The 26,736-nt window shown below is 60.2% G+C and overlaps 3 protein-coding genes across 3 annotated transcripts in view; 2 read left to right on the forward strand and 1 right to left on the reverse strand.

The window, feature by feature from the left end:
* The window catches only part of LOC103526249 (maestro heat-like repeat-containing protein family member 1), a 53,547-nt gene extending 51,894 nt beyond the window's left edge, over positions 1–1,653 (forward strand). The window contains 1 exon segment of the mRNA XM_030444736.1: positions 1,031–1,653. Coding sequence (XP_030300596.1) covers positions 1,031–1,116 — 86 coding nt within the window. The 3' untranslated portion in view covers positions 1,117–1,653.
* Positions 1,654–2,865: 1,212 nt separating this feature from the next.
* Positions 2,866–16,927, reverse strand: BOP1 (BOP1 ribosomal biogenesis factor). Its single transcript, XM_030444738.1, has 14 exons — positions 16,826–16,927; positions 11,238–11,392; positions 10,186–10,303; positions 10,001–10,102; positions 9,569–9,781; positions 8,417–8,578; positions 8,054–8,134; positions 7,674–7,743; positions 6,851–6,983; positions 5,031–5,211; positions 4,672–4,960; positions 4,418–4,502; positions 3,737–3,844; positions 2,866–3,104 (listed from the first exon to the last, which is right to left on the reverse strand). The coding sequence occupies exons 1-14, from the start codon at positions 16,925–16,927 to the stop codon at positions 2,951–2,953; spliced, it is 1,953 nt and encodes a 650-aa protein (XP_030300598.1). The 3' UTR covers positions 2,866–2,950.
* On the forward strand, positions 16,926–26,712 carry SCX (scleraxis bHLH transcription factor). The gene is made up of 2 exons (XM_030444278.1): positions 16,926–17,465; positions 26,674–26,712. The coding sequence occupies exons 1-2, from the start codon at positions 16,926–16,928 to the stop codon at positions 26,710–26,712; spliced, it is 579 nt and encodes a 192-aa protein (XP_030300138.1).
* The last annotated feature ends 24 nt before the right edge of the window (positions 26,713–26,736 follow it).

Genomic DNA, 26,736 nt, shown 5'->3' on the forward strand with positions numbered 1-26,736 from the left:
CCCAGCCCCTGCCCCAGGAGGATCCCCAGGACACAGCCAGGGGGGGACAGAAACCAAAGGAGCTCCCAAAATAATGGGGAGGGGAAGGGGAAGGGGCTCAGATCCACTCCTTGCTCCTGGACCCCCACACTTGGGTTTTTCTCCTCCCCCAAAGGGTGCAGGAGGAGCCCCCCAGAGCAGTGCCCCAGGGACCCCCGATGGTCCCAGAGCATCATCCACCACCAGGAACCCCAAAACCCATAACCAGGAATGGTCCCACCAGGAGCTCCCCCCAGACCTGCAGCCAAGGATGATTCCACCAGGAACCCCAAACCCCACAGGCAGGGATGGTCCCACCAGGAACCCCAAACCCCACAGGCAGGGATGGTCCCACCAGGAACTCCAAACCCCACAGGCAGGGATGGTCCCACCAGGAACCCCAAACCCCACAGGCAGGGATGATCCCACCAGGAACCCCAAACCCCACAGGCAGGGATGGTCCCACCAGGAACTCCAAACCCTGCAGCTGGGGATGGTCCCACCATGAACATCAAACCCTGCAGCTGGGGATGGTCCCACCAGGAACTGCACCCAGGGATGATCCCAGCAGGAACCCCAAACCCTTCACCCAGGGATGGTCCCACCAGGAACCCCAAAACCCCAACCAGAGACGGTCCTATCAGGAACCCCAAACCTGCAAAGAGGAGGATGCAGGAGAAGCCCCCCCAGGCTTCAGTCCAGCACCCTGGGGACCCCTGGTGGTCCCACAGTGTCCCCCATCCTGCTGCTGTGACAAGGTGGCTTGGGTCTGGGGGGTGGGTGGGTGCTGTGCCCCTTGGTGTCATCACAACGACCCCAGACTGGGTTGGGTTGGAAGGGACCTCAAATCCCCCCCAGTGCCCCCCCTGCCATGGCCAGGGACCCCTCCCCAGCCCAGGGGGCTCCAAGCCCCATCCAACCTTCAGCACTGCCAGGGATGGGGCAGCCACAGCTTCTGGGGGCACCCTGGGCACCCTCACCCCTTATCCCCATTGTCCTCTTCTCCCTCCAGCCCTGAACCTCCTCCTGAAGGATCCCGTCCCCGCCGTCCGGGTCAAGGTGGCCGAGACTCTGGGCCGCTTGGTCCGGGTCCTGTGAGCCCTGGGACCTCCTGGCTCCAGCTCAGCAATAGTTGGGTGAGGGTCCTCACCCCCAGCCCCTCCTGGGGCTCTGCCACGTCTTCCTGCACCCAGCACCCACCTGGGACCTGGTTCTGCCTCCATGGCAGCCCCATCCTCTTCCTCCCCAGCCCACCCAACACCTCTCTCCACCTTCCATGGCCACCTTGGCCACCAGGGTGGCTGGGGACACGGTGGGCACGCGGCCCCTCTTGGTGGGCTGCTGGAGGAGGGGGTTGTTGTCTTCTCCTGGATGACTTCTCTTGGTTGACTTGTGGGCTGAGGGACCTTGGTGGCCTCAGGTGGAGGGGATGGGCTGGAGCTGGGGGCTGGCAGTGTCCCTCGGGCTCCCCCCACAGCTCCAGTTCCCCCCATCCCACTCTGCTGCCCATGATGCTGAACACGGGGCCCTGTGTCCCACCTCCCAACCCCCCCAGGACCCTTCTGGGTGGACGTGAGCCTCCCCCCCATGCACATGTACAGAAAACTGGTTTTTAATAAAGCTCTTTGCTCCTCAGGCCTGGTCAGAGGGGGGTCCAGGAGGGGACAAGCCAGGGGCCATGGTGGGGGCTTGGGGGGCAGGAGATGGCACAGGAGAAGGTTCTGGAGATGTTGGGTGTCTTCTCCCTCACCTTGCCAAAGGAGAAGCCTCACCCTGGGCTCAGGGGACCCCCCTTGGGCTGGCCCTGGCTTCAGGGGGACCCCCTTGGTTGGTCCTGCCCCGTGTGAGCATCTCTGGGGGTGACCCAGCCCCTTGTCCCTGGTTTCTGTCCCTGCACCCCAGCTCTGGTCACCTCTGGGCTCTTCTCCTTTGGGCACCAATTCTGGGCCAATTCCTGTGGTTTCAGGTCCCCTCTGCTGCTCCCTGGGGACCTTCCCTGGGGGCTGGGACACGGGGGGTGGGATGGGAACCTTGGTGGGCATTTCTTCATAGACCCATGGGTTGGGTTGGGGCAGCCACAGCTTCTGGGGGCAACCTGGGCACCCAGGGGCTCAGCACCCTCCTGTCCCCATCATTCCTGGGTTTGATTGAATGGTTTGGGGGCACCTCTGAAGGTCACTGAGTCCAACCCCTGTGCTGCCAACAGGGACAGCTTCAACTACATCAGCTCCAAACCTCATCCAACGGGGAGCACTTCCAGGAATGGGGAACCTGGGGAGGTTTAGGTTGGAGCTGGGGAAGAATTTCTGCCTGGAAAGGGTTGTCAGGGCCTGGCCCAGGCTGCCCAGGGCAGGGCTGGAGTCCCCATCATCCCTGGAGGGGTTTCAGAGCCCCACAGATGTGGGGATGAGGGACATGGGGGGTGCTGGGGTCAGGGTTGGACTCCAGGATCTCCAAGCTCTTTTCCAATCCAAACCATTCCATGACTCTGCCAGGTCTGGGGTTGTAGTTTAATCCCAGTGTCTGGGACTTTCCCCTTCTGCAGCTCCATCTGCACAGGACCAGGTTGTCACAGGTGGGGTTTCTGGGGGTTCTGGAGTCCCCATCATCCCTGGGGGGGTTTCAGAACCTGGGGGTGTGGGGATCAGGGACATGGGGGTGCTGGGGTCAGGGTTGGACTCCCTGATTTAAAGCTCTTTTCCAACCCATCCCATGATTCCTTCCCCTCACTCAGTGGGTTTTGGGGGTGTCCAAGTGTCCCCCCCAACCTCAGTCCCTCCCAGCCCTGCAGGACACAGCAGCACCCCGTTGTACCCAAAAAACCTTTAATGAGAAAGGCCCAAGGAGTCTGTGGTGGGGCAGGAGGGACGTTCCCAGCAGTGTGGGGGCCCTGGTGCTGGGTGGTGCTGGGGGACACTGGTGGTGGCAGCAGTCAGGTGTAGAGCCGCACGGTGCCGTCAGCGCCCGAGGAGAAGACCCAAGGTTGGGTGGGGTGGAAGACGATGTCGAGGACCCCCAGGTCCAAGGTCAGGGCATGGCCCTTCAGCACCTTGACAGGAACCAGCAGGGGGTTCTGCAGGAGGTCACTGGGGGGGAGAAGAGGGAGCAGGGCAGAGCTTTGGGTCTCAGCTGCCAAACCATGATGGGTTCCCCTGAGGTCACCCCCAGCCCCAAGGGAGAGGAGCAGACACCGAGTCCTGGAGTCACAGCCTGGGCTGCAAGGGACCTCAAATCCCCCCCAGTGCCCCCCCTGCCATAGCCAGGGATCCCTCCCCAGCCCAGGGGGCTCCAAGCCCCATCCAACCTTCAACACTGCCAGGGATGGGGCAGCCACAGCTTCTGGGGGCAACCTGGGCACCCAGGGGCTCAGCACCCTCACCCCAAACAATTTCTCCCTCCCTCCCTCCCTGCCCAAGATCTCCTCTCCATCTCCCCTCTCCCAGCTCCAAACCCTTCCCCCTGGGAGGCTCCCATCCCTCCAGGCCCTTGTCCCAAGTCCCTCCCCAGCTTTCCTGGAGCCCCTTCAGGACCTGGAAGCTGCTCCAAGGTCTCCCCATTGCAGCCTTCTCTTCTCCAGCCTCAACACCCCCAACTCTCTCAGCCTGGCTCCAGAGCAGAGCTGCTCCAGCCCTCCCAGCAGCTCCAGGGCCTCCTCTGCACTGGCTCCAACACCTCCAATGGACTCACTGGAGACCCCCCCTGCCTCCCCTCTACTCACTTGTAGACCATCCCATGGCAGACGATGACGGTTCCATCGTCTGAGGCCGAGGCAAAGAGGGGGTAGTGCCTGTGGAAGGCCACGCTCCTCAGTGCTTTCTTGTGGTGCCTGCAAAGATGGGGGGAGCCATGCTGGGACTAGGAGGGAGGACACCTCCCTGTGTCCAACCTGGGATGGGCTTCATGGATGGGATTTCATAAAATCACAGAAACGTGGAATGGGTTGGGGTGGAAGGGACCTCACATCCCCCCCAGTGTCCCCCTTGCCATGGTCAGGGACCCCTCCCCCAGCCCAGGGGGCTCCAAGCCCCATCCAACCTTCAGCACTGCCAGGGATGGGGCAGCCACAGCTTCTGGGGGCAACCTGGGGCTCAGCACCCTCAAATTAAAGAATTTGTTCTCAGTATCCTTATTTATGGACCCCAAACTCTGCTTGCAGTGGGAAAAGGCAACTGGGAGAAACTGGGAGCTGCTCAACCCAGCCCAGAACCTCCTGCCATGGAGGCTTTGTCCCCTGAGCTTGGGAGGACAAAGTCCCTCAGCATGAGACACAGGATGGGGGCCATGGACAGCTGCTCCTGGTAGAACCCCAACAACCTTCTCAGGAGAGAGAAGAACCCCAGGGAGAGGTCTGGTGGGGTCTGGAGGGGCTGTGGGCAGGAGCTGGGTACCCCACACTCACCTCAGCATCTGGTAGGGTCTGGTGGAGAGGTCCAGGTCAAACCAGGCCAGCTTGCTGTCATAGCTGCCACAGATGATGTTGTCACCTGGGGGAGGGGACAGGGGATTACTGGGGACATCATCGAAGGCTTTGGGTCGGGAGGGACCTTCAGGACCCTGGCGTGGTCCTGAAGGATCTCCCACCACCCCAGGTTGCTCAAGGTCCCCCTTAGGTCCATGGGGGTTTCCAGGCCCTGGGAGCAGCCCCGTCCCTACCTCCGGGGTGGATGGCCATGCTGGACACCCACTTGCAGTTGGCCATCAGCTTCTTGGTGAGCTCCTGCTTGAGGAGGTTGTAGATGCGGACATGGCGCTGCGTGGCCACCAGGAAGAAGGGTCTGATGGGGTGGAAGAGGACACACTGCACCAGCCCCCTGCTCTTCCGGAAGGGGTTCTGGCTCCAACGTTTGCTGCTCTGGTGGATCAGCACCTGGGTGTTGCTGTGGTCCGACACCACGCTGGCAAAGTAATCCCCCCTGCCATGCCAGGTCACCTGCTTCACGGGCTGTGAGGAGCAGAGGACATCACCAGGGCTGCCCCATCACCAGAGCCACCCCCCAGGTCCCCGTCCCCACCTTGCTGTGCTGCACCACCAGCCGGATCCCCCTGCTCTGCTCCTCCGGGGGGGCCCTCACCCACTGCACGGGTTGGATCCTCTCCTCCTCCGGGGCCACGTAGGACTCCAGGACCTGATCCGTGGCCCCGTAGAGCAGTTTGTCCCCAAGGCAGGGGTTCACCAGCAGCACTGACTGCTCCCTGCAGGGTGGGATGGAGAGATGATGAGTCAAGGGATGGATGGATGGATGGAGAGATGATGGGTCAAGGGGTGAATGGAGAGATGGGTCATGAGGTGGATGGAGAGATGATGGGTCAAGGGATGGATGGATGGATGGATGGATGGATGGATGGATGGATGGAGAGATGATGGGTCAAGGGGTGAATGGAGAGATGGGTCATGGGGTGGATGGAGAGATGATGGGTCAAGGGATGGATGGATGGATGGATGGATGGATGGATGGATGGAGAGATGATGGGTCAAGGGGTGGATGGAGAGATGGGTCATGGGGTGGATGAAGAGATGAGTCAAGGGATAGAGAGATGATGGGTCAAGGGGTGAATGGAGAGATGGGTCATGGGGTGGATGAAGAGATGAGTCAAGGGATAGAGAGATGATGGGTCAAGGGATGGATGGAGAGATGAGTCAAGGGATAGAGAGATGATGGGTCAAGGGATGGATGGAGAGATGGGTCAAGGGATGGATGGATGGATGGATGGATGGAGAGATGGGTCATGGGATGGATGGAGAGATGATGGGTCAAGGGATGGATGGAGAGATGATGGGTCAAGGGATGGATGGAGAGATGGGTCAAGGGATGGATGGAGAGATGATGGGTCAAGGGATGGATGGAGAGATGGATGGATGGATGGATGGAGAGATGGGTCATGGGATGGAGAGATAATGGGTCAAGGGATGGATGGATGGATGGATGGATGGATGGATGGATGGATGGAGAGATGGGTCAAGGGCACCACCAAGGAGAGGGAAACCCATCTGCAGACCCTGGGCCACCACAGGATGATCCTGACCATGGACATGGGGAGGAAGGTGTGGGACGCTGGGAGTGACCAGGACCTTCTGTAGGACAGCAGAGAGGCAAAAGGGAAGGGGGGAAGCTCTGCTCTGTCACAGCCCAAGGGCCCCAGAAGGACGGTGGGAATGGGATGGTTCCTCCACAGAACAGTGCAGTGGAGAGGTGGTGGAGAGAAGAACCCACAAGAAGAATGAGGGCCACCAAGTGAAGTGGGAGGTAGGGACACAGCAAGAAGTGGTGGCTTTGCACACCCCAGCGTGGTCATCTTCACTGCTGGGGGTGCCATGAGTTTGCCCTGGAGCTGCTGGGAGGGCTGGAGCAGCTCTGCTCTGGAGCCAGGCTGAGAGAGTTGGGGGTGTTGAGGCTGGAGAAGAGAAGGCTGCAATGGGGAGACCTTGGAGCAGCTTCCAGGTCCTGAAGGGGCTCCAGGAAAGCTGGGGAGGGACTTGGGACAAGGGCCTGGAGGGATGGGAGCCTCCCAGGGGGAAGGGTTTGGAGCTGGGAGAGGGGAGATGGAGAGGAGATCTTGGGCAGGGAGGGAGGGAGGGAGAAATGGTTTGGGGTGAGGGTGCTGAGCCCCTGGGTGCCCAGGTTGCCCCCAGAAGCTGTGGCTGCCCCATCCCTGGAGGTGTTGAAGGTTGGATGGGGCTTGGAGCCCCCTGGGCTGGGGGAGGGGTCCCTGACCATGGCACTGGGGGGGACTCAGTGATCTTTAAGGTCCTTCCAGCCCCCCCAGTCCATGGTTCCATGGTGCAAACCCAGGGATGCAGCAGGGATGGAGCAGCCCAGGCTGGGACACTCACACAGCAATGGCCACCAGGCAGATGGTGGGGTTGGGGTTCCAGGCAATGCTCTTCACCACCCCTCCCACGGGCAGGGTCTTCATGCACCGGGCCGTGCAGACCTCCCAGAACCTCACGGTGCCATCATCAGAACCTGCAGGAGAACACGGGCTGAGCCAGCACCAGGGATGGGTTCCAGCATCCTGAACCAGGAGGAGCAGCAGGAGGGACAGAGCAGCTCCCTCCATGGCAGGGACACCAGGAGATGGTGGCCGTGTCCCACCCCACCCCAGGGCAGGTTCTTTGCAGCTCCTGATCTCAGCCACTTTCCCAGCCCAGGGCCAGGAATTCCACGTTGTGCACCCGACCACCAGGAGCTGGCGAGCTGGAGAACTCCAGAAGTTATAAAAAGCACATGTGGGAGCTGCCATCTGCTCCTCATCCCCAAGCCTGGGTTGTCCCGGGCCCTCCTCCAGCTTCACTCTCTCCACTGCCAAGCAGGAGGGAGGGGAGGTTCCTTGGCTGAGGAACCAGGAGCAGCTGGAAAAAAAAACCTGGAGGACACAAACTGGGGCTTGGGAAGCCACAGGACTTCCAGGGATGCTCCTGCTTGGGTTCCTGGGGTGGGATACCAAGAGCAGATGGGAAAAAAAAAACCCCCTTCTGGAGGCCACATGCTGGGGCTTGGGAAGCCACAGGACTTCCAGGGATGCTCCTGCCGGGGCTTCCCCAGCAGCTGTGTCCCCATGGGGGGAGCTGGGAGCTCCGGAGCAGCTCCAGTGTTGGGGTCAAGGCCAGCAGTGCCAGGGGGGTCCTGGGTTGGGTTTGGGGACTGAGTCCTCACCTGACACCAACCACTGCCCACTGGGAGAGACGCTGAGGCAGCGCACCAGGCTGGAGTGTCCACGGTAGATCTGGGGAAGGAGATGGAAATTATGGGATTGCTCTGGTGGGAAAAGAGCTTGGAGATCATCCAGTCCAACCCCAAAGCCACCACCCCCCCATGTCCCTCAGCACCACATCTCCAGGGCTCTGAAACCTCCTCTGGGGATGATGGGGACCCCACTGCAGGAGGGTTCCTCACCAGAGTGGAGCAGAAACTTGTGGCTGGAAAAGCCCACCCAGTCCAACCATGATCCCAGCACACGTCCAACCAGGACCAGCTTGGCCACCTCCCCCTCCCATGCTCACGGACACCACTTCTTCTCCCCGTGGGGCACCTACCAGGGCCTGGGTGGTTGGGAAGGGCTGCAGGTCCCTTGGCTTGGGCAGTTTGGGGATCAGGTCCTCAGGGTCCACGTTGACCTGTGAGAGGCAGGAGGTGAGATGGTTCCAGGTGCCACCTCGATGTCCCCAGTGCTGTCACCTCGGGTGAAACCCTCCCCACCCCAGGGCATGGTCCCTGCTGGAAAACCCACCCCGAGGTCTCAGAGCCCGAGTTGGGGAGGAGAGGACAAAGCTTCGGCCACAGCCTTGAGGGAGAAGTGGCCCTCAGGAGGCTCTGGGTCCTCCTCAGCACACAGATCCAACCCAAACCCATCCCAAAGATCCCCGGGGTGAGGGGTGGGGGTCAGGAGAAGACCTCACCCTCATTTTCCTCTGTCGGGGGCAGAGGTAGAGGTCGAGGCAGCGCTCGAAGCGCTCGTGGATGAAGCGGGGGTAAGCGGGGACGGCGCGGAGGCAGCGGTGCTGCTGGGGCACGAAGTTCAACTTCCTCTCCTCCGGCTCCTGCTGCTCCCAGGCCAGCTTCTGAGGGGACACCGAGGGGACACGGCTCAGCAGGAGGGACGGCTGGCACTGCCACAGCCCTGACGTGTGCCCCCGACCCGAGCAGGAACCATCCCGGAGAGGGTTCCTCATGGTCCAACTCCCTGAGGCAGCACCAGCACCTCCTGGCTCCAGCATCACCTGATGGCCTCCAGCTGAGCCCTCCTCACCCTGACAGGGTCCTCATGGTCCCCTCACCCTGACAGGGTCCTTATGGTCCCCTCACCCTGACAGGGTCCTTATGGGCCCCTCACCCTGCCAGGGTCCTTATGGCCCCCTCACCCTGACAGGGTTCTTCTGCCCTCCTCATCCTTTCCAGGGTTCTCCTGCATTCCTCATCCTGCCAGGGTTCTTATGGACTTCTCACCCTTCCAAGGTTCTCCTGCCCTACTCACCCTACCAGGATTCTTTTCACCCTATTGAGGTTCTCACCTGATTGCCTCCAGCTGAGCCCTCCTCACCCTACCAAGGTTCTTCTGATCTGCTCATCCTTTCCAGGGTTCTCCTGCACTCCTCACCCTGACAGGGTCCCTATGGACTCCTCATCCTTTCCAGGGTTCTCCTGCACTCCTCACCCTGACAGGGTCCCTATGGACTCCTCACCCTGACAGGATTCTCCTGATCTCCTCATCCTTTCCAGGGTTCTCCTGCCCTCCTCACCCTACCAGGATTCTTTTCATCCTACCAAGGTTCTCACCTGATTGCCTCCAGCTGAGCCCTCCTCACCCTACCAAGGTTCTTCTGATCTGCTCATCCTTCCAGGGTTCTCCTCACCCTACCAGGATTCTCCTTGCTCTGCCAAGGCTTTTCTGCCCTTCTCACCCTTCCAGGGTTCTCCTGATCTCCTCACCTTACCAGGATTCTTTCCACCCTACCAGGGTTCTCCTGCCAGTCCCCGTTGACAGCTCATGGTGGGTCTTGGCACCTCCTGAGCCCCTCCTATGTCCCCAGGTCACTCAGAGCCCCCCTTACCTCCTCCTCACTGAGCAGGTACTCGGGGGGGGGGTTGTAGGACTCCTCATGTCCAGGGAGCTTCATCTTGGGGGCTGGGACGTGCATCTTGTGGCGGCCCAGGATGGAGTTGGGATCCTCCTGGGCCCAGAGGTCGTAGTAGGTGGGTGTCTCATCCTTGGGCTTACGGGGCTTGATCCAACCCATCTTGATGGCGTGGACCAGCTTGGAGACCTGGGGGGACAAGGAGAAGTCAAGGCCAGGAGCCCCGGCACAGGAGAGGAGAAGGTGGGGATGTGGGGATGGAGAGGAAAGCTGCCCGGCTCCTCCAGAGGAGAACTTGGCCCAGGTTGAGATGTGGACACGATGTGTCCTGAGGGTGGGTGTGCCATGGCCACTGTCACCAGCAGAGCTTTGGCTTTGTGCTGACAAAGGTGCCATGAAACCTCTCACCTTCTCCTTCTCGATGAGGGAGGGGATGAAGCTCCGCTTGTCCGCCGGCCGGTTCGTCACCGGGTGGATCATCACCTCGTGGGTGAAGAAGTCAACGGAGGGCTGAGGAGAGACAGACCCGTGGGCTCCCTGCTCATCCTGCACCAACCCCACGCTGGGAGCAAGGGGTGGGACGTGGACCTTACCTCGTAAGGGTTGAAGTGGATGTCCCCAAACTGTCCCCTCTGGAGCCGATGAACCAACTCCACCTGCTCGTCCGTCAGCTTCACGTCCGCCCCCGTCATCTTGTCCTGGACTGTCCTCCTGCAGGGCACCAAGGGGGACAGGGTCAGGGCCCAACCTTGGACCATGGTGGGAGAAGCCCCAGCACCAGAGTCTGCCAAGGCCACCAGCTGGAGTTCCACCAGGAGAGCTGGAGGGCTCCAGTTTGTGTTCTGTGCTCCAGAGGGGTTCAGGTCCAGGTGTGGGGTCACACTCCACATGGGACCAGGAGACAAGGGGTGATGGCTTTAAACTGGGGGAGGGGAGATGGAGAGGAGATCTTGGGCAGGGAGGGAGGGAGGGAGGGAGGGAGAAATCCTTTGGGGTGAGGGTGCTGAGCCCCTGGGTGCCCAGGTTGCCCCCAGAAGCTGTGGCTGCCCCATCCCTGGCAGTGCTGAAGGTTGGCTGGGGCTTGGAGCCCCCTGGGCTGGGGGAGGGGTCCCTGACCATGGGTTGGGTTGGATCTTGATGATCTTTAGGGTCCCTACAACTCAACCCAACCTGGAATTCAACAACTCTCTGATTTAAGGTGACTTTTCTGTTTGCAATCTTCCTCAAACCCCAAGTTTTACATTAGAAATCCCCACCTGAAGAGAATGTTTCCTCCCCAGCCCCCTTGTGCCCCAGCTTGGGAGCAGAGCTGTCCTCCTGCTGGCCCAGGTTGTGGCTGTCCCATCCCATCCCATCCCATCCCATCCCATCTCATCCCATCCCATCCCATCTCATCCCATCCCATCCCATCCCATCCCATCCCATCCCATCCATTCCATCCCATCCCATCCCATCCCATCCCATCCCATCCCATCCCATCCCATCCCATCCCTGGCAGTGTTGAAGGTTGGATTGGGCTTGGATCACCCAGGGCTGGGGGAGGGGTCCCTGCCCATGGGTTGGGTTGGATCCAGAGGATCTTTAAGGTCCCTCCAACCCAAGCCAGGCCATGATTCTATGTCACACCCATCCCCTGGGTGCTCACCAGTAGTCAGGGTTCTCCATCTTCTCCAGGAACATGTCCAGCTCATCCTTGTTCCTGATGGGTTTGTAGATCTTCTTGCCCTCCAGGTTGTAGCCAATGTGTGGGAAGTCCTCGTACCACTCCATGGGGATGTTCCCCACCGTGTTACGGATGTCCTGGAGGGGAGAAAAGGAAATGTGGTGAGAAGGGGAGGGCTGGAGACAAAATGGTCCAAGGTGGGAGGGGGTGAAGAGGAATGGGGTGCAGAAAAGCTGAGATGTCCTCTGAAGTCAGGCTGAGAGTTGGAGGTGTTCAGTCTGGAGGAGAGAGAGGAGAGGAGAGGAGAGGAGAGGAGAGGAGAGGAGAGGAGAGGAGAGGAGAGGAGAGGAGAGGAGAGGAGAGGAGAGGAGAGAGGAGAGGAGAGAAGAGAAGAGAAGAGGAGAGAGAAGAGAAGAGAGAGAAGAGAAGAGAAGAGAAGAGAAGAGAAGAGAAGAGAAGAGAAGAGAAAGAGAAGAGAAGAGAAGAGAAGAGAAGAGAAGAGAAGAGAAGAGAAGAGAAGAGAAGAGAAGAGAAGAGAAGAGAAGAGAAGAGAAGAGAAGAGAAGAGAAGAGAAGAGAAGAGAAGAGAAGAGAAGAGAAGAGAAGAGAAGAGAAGGTTCTGGGGAGACCTTGGAGCACCTTCCAGGTCCTGAAGGGGCTCCAGGAAAGCTGGGGAGGGACTTGGGACAAGGGCCTGGAGGGATGGGAGCCTCCCAGGGGGAAGGGTTTGGAGCTGGGAGAGGGGAGATGGAGAGGAGATCTTGGGCAGGGAGGGAGGGAGGGAGAAATGGTTTGGGGTGAGGGTGCTGAGCCCCTGGGTGCCCAGGTTGCCCCCAGAAGCTGTGGCTGCCCCATCCCTGGCAGTGTTGAAGGTTGGATGGGGCTTGGAGCAACAAATGATTTGTTTTAGTTGGAGAAGACCTTCAAGATCAAGTCCAACCATTAACACCCAACCCATGCTGGGGGCAGAGGTTCCAAGTGTCAGGGTCAGAAGCTCTTGGGGAAGGTTTTGAAGCCATTTTTAACATCTGGAGGAGGTGCAGGGGCTGGGTGGGCAGCAGGACATTCCTGCCCTGTCCTGCAGCCTGGAGTTTGTCTCACATTTTCCAAGCCCCATCTCCTGCCAGCTCTGCTTCCCCCCCACTTCACCACCGCTGCCTTCGTCCCTCCCCTTGGGTCCGTGGCCAGCAGGGTTGGCTTGTGGCCACCAGTCCCACAGCTCCAGGGCAGGAGCAAACCCGGTGGAGCCAGCACTGCAAGGACCTCCTGGAGATGCTGCTGTCTCCTGTCCCCCCTGTCAGGGATCCTGCCCTGGGCCCCATCACAGGGGGACACGGTGTGGGGACAAAGCTGTCCTGGGCCCTGGGCCAACAGGGGATGGAGGAAACCCCAGGGCAGGAACCAGGCCCTGAGGGGCTCCCACTGGATCCAGCTCCTTGGATCTCCTGTCCCAGTACAGGGCTTGGAGAGACCCCAAAGAGCTCATCTGGGCACTGGGGACGGCTCCGGGACACCAGGGATGGATCCAGGATGCTGGAGATGGCTCCGGGACACCAGGGATGGTCCCAGGATGCCAGAGATGGCTCTGGGACACCAGACATGGTCCCAGGATGCCATAGATGGCTCCAGGACACCAGGGATGGATCCAGGATGCTGGAGATGGCTCCTGGGGACAGGTCCCTGAGCCTTGGGGTCAGCAAGGAGTGAGGGATCCTCCAGCCTCTCCCAGCTGCCCTCACCTTGCAGGAGGCAGAGACCTCAACCCCAGCTCCAAGGGTCCCCAAGAGGGACCAAGGTGTGAAGGGGGTCTGTGACCCCTCCACCCCCCAGGCAGGGGTCTCCCCCCCAACATTTCCCCTCCTGACCCCAGCACCATCTGCTCCCCACAAACATTCTGCAAACCACACGGAGCCTCCCGTGAAAAGAGAAGGGAGCAATGGGGAGACCTTGGAGCAGCTTCCAGGTCCTGAAGGGGCTCCAGGAAAGCTGGGGAGGGACTTGGGACAAGGGCCTGGAGGGATGGGAGCCTCCCAAGGGTGATGGTTCCAACCTCCAAGAGGGGAGATGGAGAGGAGATGGGGTGAGGGTGGTGGAACCCTGCTTGCTCCATGTCCCCCCATCCCAATTTCACTGGGGAGGACCCACAACCCCAAACCCATTCCCAGGGGTGGGGTCCATGTCCTCTCATCCCGATCCCAGGGGTGGGATCCACATCCCTCCATCCCCATCCCATCAGTGGGGTCCATGTCCCTCCATCCCAATCCCAGAAGTGGGATCCACATCCCCAAATGCAATGCCAAAGGTGGGATCTACATCTCCTCATCCCAGTCCCAGGGCTGGGATCCACCTCCTTCCATCCCAATCCCAGCAATGGGGTCCATGTCCCCCCATCCCAATCCCAGCAGTGGGTCCATGTCCCCCCATCCCTATCCTAGGGGTGGGATCCACATCCCCAATCCCAGAGGTGGGATCCACGTCCCCACATTCCAATCCCAGCAGTGGGTCCATGTGCCCCCATCCCAATCCCAAGGGTTAGGTCCATGTCCCCAGCAGTGAGGTCCACAACCCCCAAACCCAATCCCAGTGGTGGGATCCATGCCCCCCCATCCCAACTCCAGCAGGGGGGGGGATCCCCTTCTTCCCCCTTCCCCATGCCATGAAGATGTGAATTCCTCCCTGAGGGTTTGGGAGCAGCCCAGGAGCTGCTGCCCCCCTGACCCCCTCCTTGGGCTGAGCTGTTCCTCTCCCCTGAACGTGGTTCCCACATCTCCCCCCCCTTCCTTTGGAGGAGAAGGGGGGGGGAGGTCTGGAGCTCCGGGGCTGCTGTCACTCAGCCTCATGTCTGGAAGTTGTTCTTGGATGAGCCCAGGGCATTCCTGGACCACATTCCTGGCACTTGGAAAGCTTTGTAGGAAAGATTCTTCTCTTGAAAATATCCGGTCCACGTGGAGGAGAAAGGGGATGGGGCAACCTCCAACCCTCCCACCCTGGAGACCACGGTGCTGGAGGGGCTCAGGGGGTGCCCAGGAGGACAACTCAGGTCCCCCAACCCAACCCAACCCAACCCAGGTGACCACAAGTTCTGCACCCCCCCCAGCACTTCCCATCAGAGTTGGGTCTGGCTCTGGGGGTCTGGAGGGAATCCAGCATCCCAAGCACCACCCACTCTGGAGAGGAGAGGTCCCAAAAGTGGGAGCAGGACCTCAAAGCCAGGCTGAGCTTCCCTGGATTAACAGCAGGGAAGGGAATTCCATCTGTGGCTTCCCTGGAAAGAGACACCAGGATCTGCTGAGCTCCAGGGCTGGGAAGACTGATGATACCCAAGGTGGGACATCATGGAAAACCTCCAGGAGAGCCACAGAGCCAAAGGTTGGGATGCTGTGGAGTGGGGAGAGAAGTCACAGAATGGTTCTGGTTGGAAAAGACCTTTGAAGATGATTGAGTCCAAGCATGGAGCCACCTCAGCTGAGTCACCTCAACCCAGCACCACGTCTGCACCTCCGCTCCTGGCAAGGAGAGGGCAAGGACAGAGCCTGGAGATGGAGCTTGGAGAGAAGGTGCTGGGGAAAAGCAAGGTCATGAGTGGAGCTGAAGGAGGTGATGCCTCCAGCGTTGGGTTCCCAAGCACCAGGGGAGGAGGTGACAGTGGCTTGGGGTGACACCAACCCCTGGGGACCTCCTGCTGGGGCTGGGAACCTCACAGCAAAGGGCAGTTCCAGTTTCTGGCCAAGGTGATCAACACCTCCCCTGAAGGGAGCTGAATGGAGGTGGAGGTCCCAGGGGGTCCCACCCGGCTACCCCCAGGGCTGGAGCTGCTGCTGGGGATGCTCAGATGACCCCAAAACCCCCAAAAAACCAGTGGGGGTTCTGCACTCCCTCCTGGCCTGGGGTAAGGTTTGGGCAAAACCTGCTCAGGTCAGGGAATCCTGGAACCCCGGACTGGGTTGGGTTGGGAGGGACCTCAAATCCCCCCCAGTGCCCCCCCTGCCATGGTCAGGGACCCCTCCCCCAGCCCAGGGGGCTCCAAGCCCCATCCAACCTTCAACACTGCCAGGGATGGGGCAGCCACAGCTTCTGGGGGCAACCTGGGCACCCAGGGGCTCAGCACCCTCACCCCAAAGGATTTCTCCCTCCCCACCTCCTCTCCATCTCCCCTCTTGCAGCCCCTCCATGGCTCCAGGTCCACGACTGATTCCCTGAAATCCGGTGGCCATGGGGACATCAGGCTGAGTTCCTGATGCTCCCCATGCAGCTCACATCCCCCCCTCCCCACATCGGGCCCATGAAGGGTTAAACCCCCCCCCCAAAAAATAAACCCAAAAGGTCTGGATGGTGGTGAGCTCAGGTGTCAGCTCCTGGCTCTCACCTCCTGTCCCACTGCCAGAGAAACGGGAGAAAAACTGTCTGGAGAGGGGGGGAGGAAGCAGGAGGAGGAGGAGGAGGAGGAGGAGGAGGAGGAGGAGGAGGAGGAGGAGGAGGAGGAGGAGGAGGAGGTGAAAGGAGGAGGAGGAGGAGGAGGAGAAGGAGGGAGGAGGAGGAGGTGGAAGGAAGAGGAAGCGGTGGTGGGGGAGGGGGTGGAGGAGGAGGAGGAGGAAGAGGAGGAGGAGGAGGGGGGAGGAGAAGAAGGAGGAGAAGAAGGAGAAGAAGAAGGAGGAGGAGGAGGAGAAGGAGAAGGAGGAGGAGGAGCAGGAGGAGGAGACAGGAGGAGGAGCAGGAGGAGGAGCAGGAGGGGTCTGGCTGCCCCGTGCTATAAACTCCTCCGCCGCGGTCCCGCCGCAGACCTGAGGATGCTCACGCGTGGGGAGAGGGGCTCGGCAGCGCCGGCAGACACCCGGCATTAACCCCTTCTGCTCCGGCGGGGAGACGGGACCCCCCCAACCCCGACACCGAGGGGGAACCAGGAGCCGGGACCACCCCAAACCCAACGAGGAGGAGCTGGGATCCCCCCAACCCAACGGGGAACCAGGAGCCGGGACCCCCCCAACCCAACGGGGAACCAGGAGCTGGGATCCCCCCAACCCAACGGGGAACCAGGAGCCGGGACCCCCCCAACCCAACGGGGAACCAGGAGCCGGGACCCCCCAACCCTACAACTGAGGGGGAGACGGGACCCCCGCCCAACCCTACAAGTGAGGGGGAACCACAAGACGGGACCTCTCGCAACCCAACGGGGAACCAGGAGAGGGGACCCCAGCAACCCCAGAGCCAACGGTGAGCTGGGACCCTCCAACCAACTCTAGAACCAGCGAGGAGACAGGACCCCCACCCAACCCTACAACCAAGAGGTGACCAGCAGACGGGACCCCCCAGCCCTACAACCATTGGGTAACCAGGAGACAGGACCCCCCCAACTCTAGACCCAACAGGTGACCAGCAGACAACACTCCCCAACCCTACAACTGAGGGGTGACTGGGAGACACTCCCAACCGAACCCAACTCAACCCAATTCAACTCAACCCAACCCAACTCAACCCAACCCAACCCAACCACCTGCCTCCCACAGCCACCATCCCGGGGGGGCTCCCCGGAGCCTTTTCCATGGGAGCAGCTCGGAGCTGAGACCATCCAACCTCAGGAGGAGACCGGGCAGATCCTAGAGGTGCATCCCCCATCACCATCACCACCACCACCACCATCCAAGGAGGTCCCCGCGGTCTCGGCACCCCCGCCATGTCCTTCGCCATGCTGCGCTCGGCGCCCAGCCGGTTCCTCTACCCCGAGATCAGCATGCTGTCCGAGGACGAGGAGAACGGGAGCGAGAGCTCGGGCTCGGAGGAGAAGCCCTACCACCACCTGGACCCCGAGGGCTACGGCCTCAAGGCCTCCAAAGCCCGGCGGAGCCACGGGAAGAAGCCCGGTGCCCGGCTGAGCCGGGAGCCCCGGCAGCGGCACACGGCCAACGCCCGGGAGCGCGACCGCACCAACAGCGTCAACACCGCCTTCACCGCGCTCCGCACCCTCATCCCCACCGAGCCCGCCGACAGGAAGCTCTCCAAGATCGAGACCTTGAGACTGGCCTCCAGCTACATCTCCCACCTGGGCAACGTCCTGCTGGTGGGGGAAGCCTGCGGGGACGGGCAGCCCTGCCACACCACCCCGGCCTTCTACCACCATGGAGGAGGAGGAGGTGGGAGCCCGCCCGGACGCGACGCCGAGAACTCCCAACCCAAACAGATCTGCACTTTCTGCCTCAGCAACCAGAGGAAGCTGGTGAGTGGCTGCTCCTGATGTCTCCGGGGGGGTTTTGGTGGGAAAGAAGGGGAATTGGGGGTCCACCAGGTGGAGGAGGCAGAGATGAGGATGGTCACTGGGAGCACTGGAGGTGTTGGTGAAGGTAGAACTGAGGCTGCTCCTGATGTCTCCGGGGGAATTGTGGTGGGAAGGAGGGGACCACCAGGTGTCCCCCACCATGGTTTGGGATAAGGATGGAGTTAGGAAGTGCTGGAGGTGTCACTGAAGGGAGACCTGTGGCTGCTCCTGGTGTCTCTAGGGAGATTTTGGTGGGAAGGAGGGGACCCCCAGGTGTCCCCCCCCATGGCTGAGGTGAGGATGGGGTTGGAAGCTCCACAGGGCTGAGCTGCAGAGCACTCCGGACCTTCTCATGGGGTGGCAAACATGGTGCCTCCCTCCAGCATCTCCCAGATTTCATGGAATCCTGGGCTGGTTCTGGTTGGAAGGGACCTTGAAGATGATCCCTCCCTGCACGGGTAAGGGACCCCTCCCCATTCTGCTGCCCAAAGCCCCCCAGGTGCTTCCCAGGCTGCTCCATCCACCTGGGGCTGGGCCTGGTGTCCCAGGAGCTGAGCCAGGACAGGGATGGGGGAACCCAAAGCCATCACAGAACCACATGAAGGTTCTGCTCAAGCATCCTGAAGGATGCTCCTGGGAGCACTCGGGCAGCAGGATGCCCAAAGCCAAAGGGTCTCCACCAGTCAGCAGAAGCAGCCCTAAGGTCCCAGTTTGCCCAGTTGTCCCCAGCTCTCCTGGCTCTTGTCTTTAGGGGAGCGTTTTCCTCCCAGCAGGCAGCACCAGCTCGGGCAGAGGTGGCTCCATGCCCAGCTGGCACCAGAACCTGCCCTGTGGGCCCATGGTCCTGGTGGGATGGGCACCACAGCCCATGGAGGGGGAGGAAGCCAGGATGGGAAAATCATGGAATCCCAGAGTGGGTTGGGGTGGAAGGGACCCCAAATCCCCCCCAGTGCCACCCCAACCCATGGTCAGGGACCCCTCCCCCAGCCCAGGGGGCTCCAAGCCCCATCCAACCTTCAGCACTGCCAGGGATGGGGCAGCCAGAGCTCCGTGGGGACTCCAGAGGGTCCCATCGCCATTGTCACCATCAGGGAGAGGCCCTGAGTGGCTGTCACCCTGGCAGGGCCCTGTTTGGGGGCAAAACCCCCTGGAGATGCCTTTCTGGGGGTCTCCTGACCCAGGGGGCTGCAGGGAGAGGGGGCAGAGGGAGGAGGTGGCTGTCCAGAGCCTCAAGCCCTGCTCAGAAGGTTGTGCCCTGGTCTGGGTGGGTTTTAAGAACCTCTTGGTCTCCTACGTGGCGCAGATGGTTCCGGTTCCACCCCTCGGACCCGTTTCACCCCGCTGAGAAAACGCCCCAAAAGGGGGAAAATCTTTGGTAAGGATTCAGGGCTCAGTGAGCACCGAGCAGGGGTGGTCAAACCCCAGCAAACTCCCCCAGCTCGAGCATTTCAGAGCAGGAAAGAGGAAAAGAAACCCCCAAAAAAACAACCTCCAAAGCCCTCTGGGTTCCCCTGGGTGCTTCCTTTCCAGTTGGTTGGAGAAGGAAACGGAGCCGGGAACGACCGCCGGGGTCTCGGCACCTCCTGGGACTTGCACTGTTAAAACCTGGGGGTTATCCAAGAGGGATCCACGGGGTTGGTTCTGCTTGGGTTGAGGAGAACCAAAAGCTTCCCCTTGGCACTTTGGCTTCCCCTTGGCCTGAGCTTTGAGGAGCTCCAGGGTCAACCCCTGCCCGGCGGGTGAGGGAGCGGCGGCCGCTGCGCAAACGGCTCCCGCCAGGGTCATCCCGGGATGGAAAACAAAAGCTGCAGGTGGGGAAGTTCCAGCAGGGCTGGAAAACTCCAGCTTGTCCCGGAAACCTCCTGTCAGAGCCTTAGAAGATCAGGAGCCTCCCTCTCTTCTCCCAGCATCGCCACTCCGGCACCAACCCCGAGAAATTCCCACCCGGTGCCGGTTCCCCTGAACTCCCAGCGCCGCTCCTGCGTCTGCTCCTCTCAGTTTCCATCCCCAGTTTTCCAGCAATCCCCAGAAATCCCCAATCACTGGGTTTGGGTTTTTTTTTTTTGCATCCATTCCAATAAATTCCCACCAATCAATTGACACCAATCAATCCCTCTGAATTCCCATTCTTGCTTTTGCACAAATCCGGATCCGCTCCCAGCGCCGCTTCTACCTCAGCTCCTGATTTCCATCACCAGTTCTGCATCAATCCCTATAAATTCCTACCAAGACTTTTGCATCAATCCCCTATAAACTCCCACCACTGGTTTTGCATCCATCCTGGTTAATTCCCCTCACCCATTTCACATCAATCCCTCTCAAACCCCACCCTTGCTTTTGCATTAATTCGGTTTCATTCCCATCGCAGCTTTTACGTCAGCTCTTCATTTCCATCCCCACTTTTGCATCACTCCCTATAAACTTTTATCACCAGTTTTGCAGCAATCCCTATAAATTCCCACCGCTGGTTTTCGCATCAATTCCAATAAATTCCAATTGCTGCTTTTACACCAATCCCCATAAATTCCCATTGCTCCTTTTTCCTTAATTCAGATTAATTCCCACCACCGCTTTTGTGCCGACTCCTCTACGTTTCCCTCCCCAGTTTTCCATCAATCCCTATAAATCCACATCCCCACTGGTTTTTGTACCCATTCCCATAAATTCTGACTGCTGATTTTTTACAGCAGTCCCTGTAAACCCCATCACCACTCCTCCATTCATTCGGATTAATTCCCACCCTCGCTTTTACATCAATTCCTCTTAATTTTCATCCCTAGTTTGGCATCAATCCCCATAAACTTCCATCACCAGTTCTGGATTGATCCCTGTACATCCCCACCACTCTTTTTGCTCTCATTCTGATAAATTCCAATCACCACTTTTGCTTCAATCCCCATAAACTCCCATTGCCCCTTTTTGCAGTAATTCGGATCAAATCCCATCGCCGCTTTTACGTCCTTTACATTTCCAACACCAGTTTTCCATCAATCCCTATAAAACCCCATCCCCACTTTTCCCCCAATCCCTATAAAACCCCATCCCCACTTTCCCCCCAATCCCTATAAAACCCCATCCCCACTTTTCCCCCAATCCCTATAAAACCCCATCCCCACTTTTCCCCCAATCCCTATAAATCCCCATCCCCACTTTCCCCCCAATCCCTATAAATCCCCATCGCCGCCCTCAGCCCAGCTCCCAGCAGAACCTCCCCCGCCGAGGCCATCCCTGGGCAGGCAGGGCAGGGAATCACGGAAGGTCAGGTTGGAAGGGAACCTCCAGAACCATCTGGTCCAACCCAGTCTGTGGCAGGGAGCGTGGGAAGGAGAAGCAGCCCCAGGTCCTGGGACCAGGAGCAGCCACCACCCTTCCGGGACAGCTCTGCCACGTCCTCATCGCAGGGATTGGGATCTCCTGGTTGGGATGAGCAACCAGCTCAGGGTGGGATGGGGGAACCTACTGGGGGATCTTCCTGGAGCTCTGGAGACCCAGGAACCAACTCTGGGAGAGACCAGAGCTGAGCCAGCACCCACAGCACCTCAGGAGCTCGGCAAACACCAACAAGGAAGCTTCTTGGAGACCTCTGCCCCACCCCATGTCCCCTTCTCCAGGTGACCCCACGTTGCTGGGGGCCTTGGAGAGCTCCAGAGGTCCCTTTCTGACTCTGATACCTCTGTGACCCCGGGTGAAAAGGGGAAAGGAAGGATGGGAAGGCAGGAAAGGAAGAGTTCTGCTCTCCCCCAACCAACGTTGGGCTCCAGGCTGAGCTGCCAGGAGATTCCTGCAGCCCCATTCCATCCCAACCTAAAGTCCCTGTCCCCTGCTGGGTGCTGAGGGCAAAACTGCCCCATCCATCCCCACCAGCTCTGCTCCCCCCAGCCCCTGCTGCTCATGGGTGACGATGGAACTGGGACCAGTGAGACCTCCATGGGATGTGATCAGCTCCATCTCAAGCTTCCTGAGCTTTGCTGCTGACCTCAGAGCAGCTTCCAGGTCCTGAAGGGGCTCCAGGAAAGCTGGGGAGGGACTTGGGACAAGGGCCTGGAGGGATGGGAGCCTCCCAGGGGGAAGGGTTTGGAGCTGGGAGAGGGGAGATGGAGAGGAGATCTTGGGCAGGGAGGGAGGGAGGGAGAAATGGTTTGGGGTGAGGGTGCTGAGCCCCTGGGTGCCCAGGTTGCCCCCAGAAGCTGTGGCTGCCCCATCCCTGGAGGTGTTGAAGGTTGGATGGGGCTTGGAGCCCCCTGGGCTGGGGGAGGGGTCCCTTTAAGGTCCCTTCCCACCTGAACCAGTCTGGGAGGATCCTATGAAAAGCCTGAGGCCCTCTGGAGAGACAGAGGATGGAGTGGAGAGAGCCCAGATATCACCTTGTCCCCAAGCACCTTGGTCAGGAGCTCCAGGGGATGGTGGTGGCTCAGGGTGTGCTGGGAGCAGGGGGGACAGGACCAAGATGGGTCCCAGGAGAGAGCTGGGATGGGACGTTTGGGGCCATGAGGGGGACAACAACCCCTCTGAGAACCCTTCCTAGCTGAGGCCTCCACCTCATCTCACTTTGATGGCCCAGGGGCCAAGGGGTTTGTCTGGATTCCTGGGGAGTGACTCAGCCTCTCCTGGCACCCAGGGACTTTCCCAGATGGAGCTGAAGCCAAGAGCATCTCCCTGGACAGCTCTGGCTCTCAAGTGACTCAGGGGGTTGTGTCTGCTGCCCCAAGAGGCCACCCAGCTCTGCCCAGGGCCTTTGGCCTTGGACCCCTTGGGCCCCTTCCCCTCTAATTCATTAAGAGGCCAAAACCTGCCCAGGGACAAAGCCTGGGATGGTCCCACCATGGGGAGAGGGAAGGAGACACCTTCCCACCCATCCCAGGGGCTGCAGGACAAGGTGTGGGCAGGGGGCAGTGATGGAGGGGATGGTCCTGGCGTGGCAGGGAGCAGGATTGTGTCACTCCAGCTTGGAAAGGGGACCTGGGGACATGCCAGCCCTGCCAGCCAGGCTGCTGCTGCTCCAGGGCTCCCTTTGTGGCCGTTGCCTCTGTCACTGTCCCTCCCAAGAACTCCAAATCCCAGGAAGTGCCCCAGGACCATCGTGGTGCTACTCATGGGGTCATCACACAGGGATGGGAAGGACCCACGAGATGTGGGACACCCCGAGCATCAGTGCTCCAAGTGACAAGGGACAAGTGTCCAGCACTGGCCACTCCATCTTCTGGAGCAGAAGGAAACTTTGGGATGGAAAGAGCCTGAGAGGAGGCTGGAGCTCTGCTCCCAAGGAACAAGGGATGGGACAAGAGGAACTTTGGGCACAACTCAAGTTGTGCCAGGGGAGGTTTAGGTTGGAGCTGGGGAAGAATTTCTGCCTGGAAAGGGTTGTCAGGGCCTGGCCCAGGCTGCCCAGGGCAGGGCTGGAGTCCCCATCATCCCTGGAGGGGTTTCAGAGCCCCACAGATGTGGGGATGAGGGACATGGGGGGGGATGGGGTCAGGGTTGGACCCTGCAAGGTTTTGGTCAGGGTCACCATGGCTGAAAGCTCAGCTTGGAGCCTGAAGCTGTCCCTGCTCAGAGGGTGGGGGTGACACAGAGCAGTGTCCCATCCTCTGCAGAGCACCCAGAGGGGCTCAGGGGGGTGTTGGTGACCATCACCTTCCTGCCAGGGGCTGGGGCAGCTCCAGGTGACCACAGCCTGGTCCCTGCCCTGATGGAAATCCTGGAGAGGAGAGGGGCTGCAGGGCAGAGGGAGGGAGGGGGTGGTTCTGAGAACCTGACTGAGACCCCCTCAGCAGCACCCACCATGGGCACCAGAGAGCTCAGCAGAGCTGGAATCACGGAGTGGTTTGGGTGGGAAAAGAGCTTGGAGATCCTGGAGTCCAACCCTGACCCCAGCACCCCCCATGTCCCTCATCCCCACATCTGTGGGGCTCTGAAACCCCTCCAGGGATGATGGGGACTCCAGCCCTGCCCTGGGCAGCCTGGGCCAGGCCCTGACAACCCTTTCCAGGCAGAAATTCTTCCCCAGCTCCAACCTAAACCTCCCCTGGCACAACTTGAGTTGTGCCCAAAGTTCCTCTTGTCCCATCCCTTGTTCCTTGGGAGCAGAGCCCGACCCCCCCTGGCTCCAACCTCCTCTCAGGGGGTTGCAGAGAGCCACAAGGTCTCCCCTCAGCCTCCTCTGCTCCAGGATCAACACCCCCAGGGCCCTCAGCTGCTCCTCACAACTTCTCCAGACCCTTCTCCTTCTGCTCCACACCCTTCCCCACCTCCATTCCCTTCTCTGGACACCCCCAGACCCTCCAGGGCCCTTTTCTCACCCAAACCTCAGAGGAGCTCCTGGTGTTCAGTCTTGGGGGGCAAAAGATCAGGAGGGTTCTGAGGTGAGAGCTGGTGAGGGGGGAAGAGGATGAGGAGGAGGAGGTTTAGGATGAGGATGAGGATGGCTTTGGGCAGAACCTGCTGAGCTTTGGAGCACCCTGGGTCTGGTGGGAGATGGGGTGGCCCTGGGTGAGCTTTGGGATCCTTCCAACCCAAACCCTTCCAGGATTCACTGATTCCCAGAGGGTGTCACCTGAGGACACTTGGGGACATCTGTGTCCTCTTTATGATGCCCCCCATCCCAGATCCCTCCACCTTCCTCCTGCCACAGCCCAAAGCCACCCCCGAGCCCACGGGACAAGCAGCAGGGTCCTGGCTTCAGGTTTGATGGGGAAAGAGCCACAATTTGGGCACGGGGTGGGGGGAACCCTGGGCTGTCGGGATGGGGAGTGGAGGAGGAGGAGGAGGACTCGATCAGCACCTCCAAAAGCCACCAGGATCCCCCCCCCTCCCTCCCTTCCCCACTGATATCTCCAGGATGGGCACCCCCCTCCCCATAACTGCCTGCTGTGGGGTGGTTAATGGCAGCGGAAAGGCAGAGGTGATGGGGGAAAAAAATATGAGGCGGGATTTTCCGAATCCCCATTTCCTCTCCAGACAGCCCGGGAACTCCTGGGGCCTGAACATCTGGGAAATTTAATTTTATACCTTTTTTTTTTTTTTTTTTTTTTTTTTTTGAAGCTTGAACAACCCCCCCCCCCCCTCCTCCTCCTCCTCCTCCTCCTCCTCCCCCCGGTAACAAAGGAAGAGTCAGAGCAGGAGCTGCACGTGCAGGAGAAGGGAGGGGAAGGGGGGATGGAGGCTGCAGGGAAGAAAGGACCAAACCCGGCACCAACTGGGACGTTGGAGCTGAGGAGAGGTGGAACCATCCCCTGGATCCCTGGCTCTCTGCAGAGAAGCTGGGATGGGGCTGATGGAGCTGTGGCTGCCCCATCCCTGGCAGTGCTGAATGGGGAGACCTTGGAGCAGCTTCCAGGTCCTGAAGGGGCTCCAGGAAAGCTGGGGAGGGACTTGGGACAAGGGCCTGGAGGGATGGGAGCCTCCCAGGGGGAAGGGTTTGGAGCTGGGAGAGGGGAGATGGAGAGGAGATCTTGGGCAGGCAGGGAGGGAGGGAGAAATGGTTTGGGGTGAGGGTGCTGAGCCCCTGGGTGCCCAGGTTGCCCCCAGAAGCTGTGGCTGCCCCATCCCTGGCAGTGTTGAAGGTTGGATGGGGCTTGGAGCCCCCTGGGCTGGGGGAGGGGTCCCTGACCATGGCAGGGGGGGCACTGGGGGGGATTTAAGGTCCCTCCCATCCCAACCCATTCCATCATTCTCTGATTTTATGGTTCCATGATCCTAGGAGCAGCCCCAAGTTACAGCTCAGTAGAGGAGAGGTGGAACCATCCCTGCTTTCCCTGACTCTCAGAGGTGCAGGTGGTGTAGGGCTGCTGGTTGGACCTGGTGGATCTTGAAGGTCCTTTCCAACCATGATGATTGGAAACAGGATGATCACCCTGGGCAGAGAGACCAGCACCCAACATGGCTAAAGGAGGTGGTGGTGATGGTGGTGGTGGCTGTGCTGGTGGTGGGACTGGTGGCAGTGCTGGGGCTGGTGGTGGCAGTGATGGTGCTGGTGGTGGCAGTGCTGGTGCTGATGGTGGCAGTGATGGGACTGGTGGTGGCAGTGATGGGACTGGTGGTGGCAGTGATGGTGCTGGTGGGGGCAGTGCTGGTGCTGATGGTGGCAGTGATGGGACTGGTGGTGGCAGTGATGGTGCTGATGGTGGCAGTGCTGGGGCTGGTGGTGGCAGTGCTGGTGCTGATGGTGGCAGTGATGGGACTGGTGGTGGCAGTGATGGTGCTGATGGTGGCAGTGATGGTGCTGGTGGTGGCAGTGCTGGTGCTGGTGGTGGCAGTGATGGTGCTGGTGGTGGCAGTGCTGGTGCTGATGGTGGCAGTGATGGGACTGGTGGTGGCAGTGATGGTGCTGGTGGTGGCAGTGCTGGTGCTGGTGCTGTGGGGACCTTTTGTGGTGCCCAGGGAGCAAAGCCTGACCTGGCTGTCACTGAGGGGTTGGCTGGGAGGACACAGATGGCACAGGAAAGTCTCCTGCAAGGCACAGATGGTGACCAGGAGGACAGGGAGTGGGCTGTGTGTGCAAAGCCTCAGCAGATGACACAAAGGTCCTGGTGCAGGAGGGTGCTGAGCCCCTGGGTGCCCAGGTTGCCCCCAGAAGCTGTGGCTGCCCCATCCCTGGCAGTGTTGAAGGTTGGATGGGGCTTGGAGCCCCCTGGGCTGGAGGAGGGGTCCCTGACCATGGAAGGGAGGTGACATGGGATGGGATTTAAGGTCCCTTCGACCCCAACCCATTCCATGATTCACTTCACTTTGTGGGAAATAATGAAGAAAATAAAAAAGCTTTCAGTTCAGACTTCTGAGGGTGCTGGATGGCATCACCCCGCAAACCCCCCATCTGAGGTCCCTTCCATCCCAAACCATTCCATGGAAACAAAAGCAAAGATTCCTCAGCCCCCTGAATAAAACCAGAACTGGAGCCAGAGAGGTGTCCAGGGCAGGAGAAGTTGGGGGCAGACACAGCTCCTGCTCCTCCTGATCCCTGGGGATGCTCAGACACGGGAAGGCGACGCTGAGCCCGGGGGCAGCTCCTGAGGAGCCCCCAGAACAGAGCTGATCCCTCAGTCCCCTGCCAACCACCACTTCATCCCGACTCCCATCCCACCTCCAGGAGTTTTGCCCTTCTCCTTCTCCTCCTTTCCCACCCCACCTCCAGGAGTTTTGACCTTCTCCTTCTCCTCCTTTCCCTCTGCAGAGCAAAGACCGGGACAGGAAGACGGCGATCCGCAGCTAGAGGCTGGCACTGGGGGTCGGGGTT

This window comes from Calypte anna, chromosome 2 (genome assembly GCF_003957555.1).
Source record: "Calypte anna isolate BGI_N300 chromosome 2, bCalAnn1_v1.p, whole genome shotgun sequence".
Classification (NCBI taxonomy): domain Eukaryota; kingdom Metazoa; phylum Chordata; class Aves; order Apodiformes; family Trochilidae; genus Calypte; species Calypte anna.

What these genes read in the sequence shown, in the direction of transcription:
- SCX (XM_030444278.1), top strand. Translation starts at nt 16,926, where the DNA reads ATGTCCTTCGCCATGCTGCGCTCGGCGCCCAGCCGGTTCCTCTACCCC. An exon ending in TCAGCAACCAGAGGAAGCTG is followed by an intron (nt 17,466 to 26,673) that starts GTGAGTGGCTGC and finishes TTCCCTCTGCAG; the next exon opens with AGCAAAGACCGGGACAGGAA.
- BOP1 (XM_030444738.1), bottom strand. Translation starts at nt 16,927, where the DNA reads ATGGCGGGGGTGCCGAGACCGCGGGGACCTCCTTGGATGGTGGTGGTG. An exon ending in CTGCCCGGTCTCCTCCTGAG is followed by an intron (nt 11,393 to 16,825) that starts GTTGGATGGTCT and finishes TCTCCCCTCCAG; the next exon opens with GACATCCGTAACACGGTGGG. An exon ending in TGCCATGGGATGGTCTACAA is followed by an intron (nt 3,105 to 3,736) that starts GTGAGTAGAGGG and finishes TCTCCCCCCCAG; the next exon opens with TGACCTCCTGCAGAACCCCC.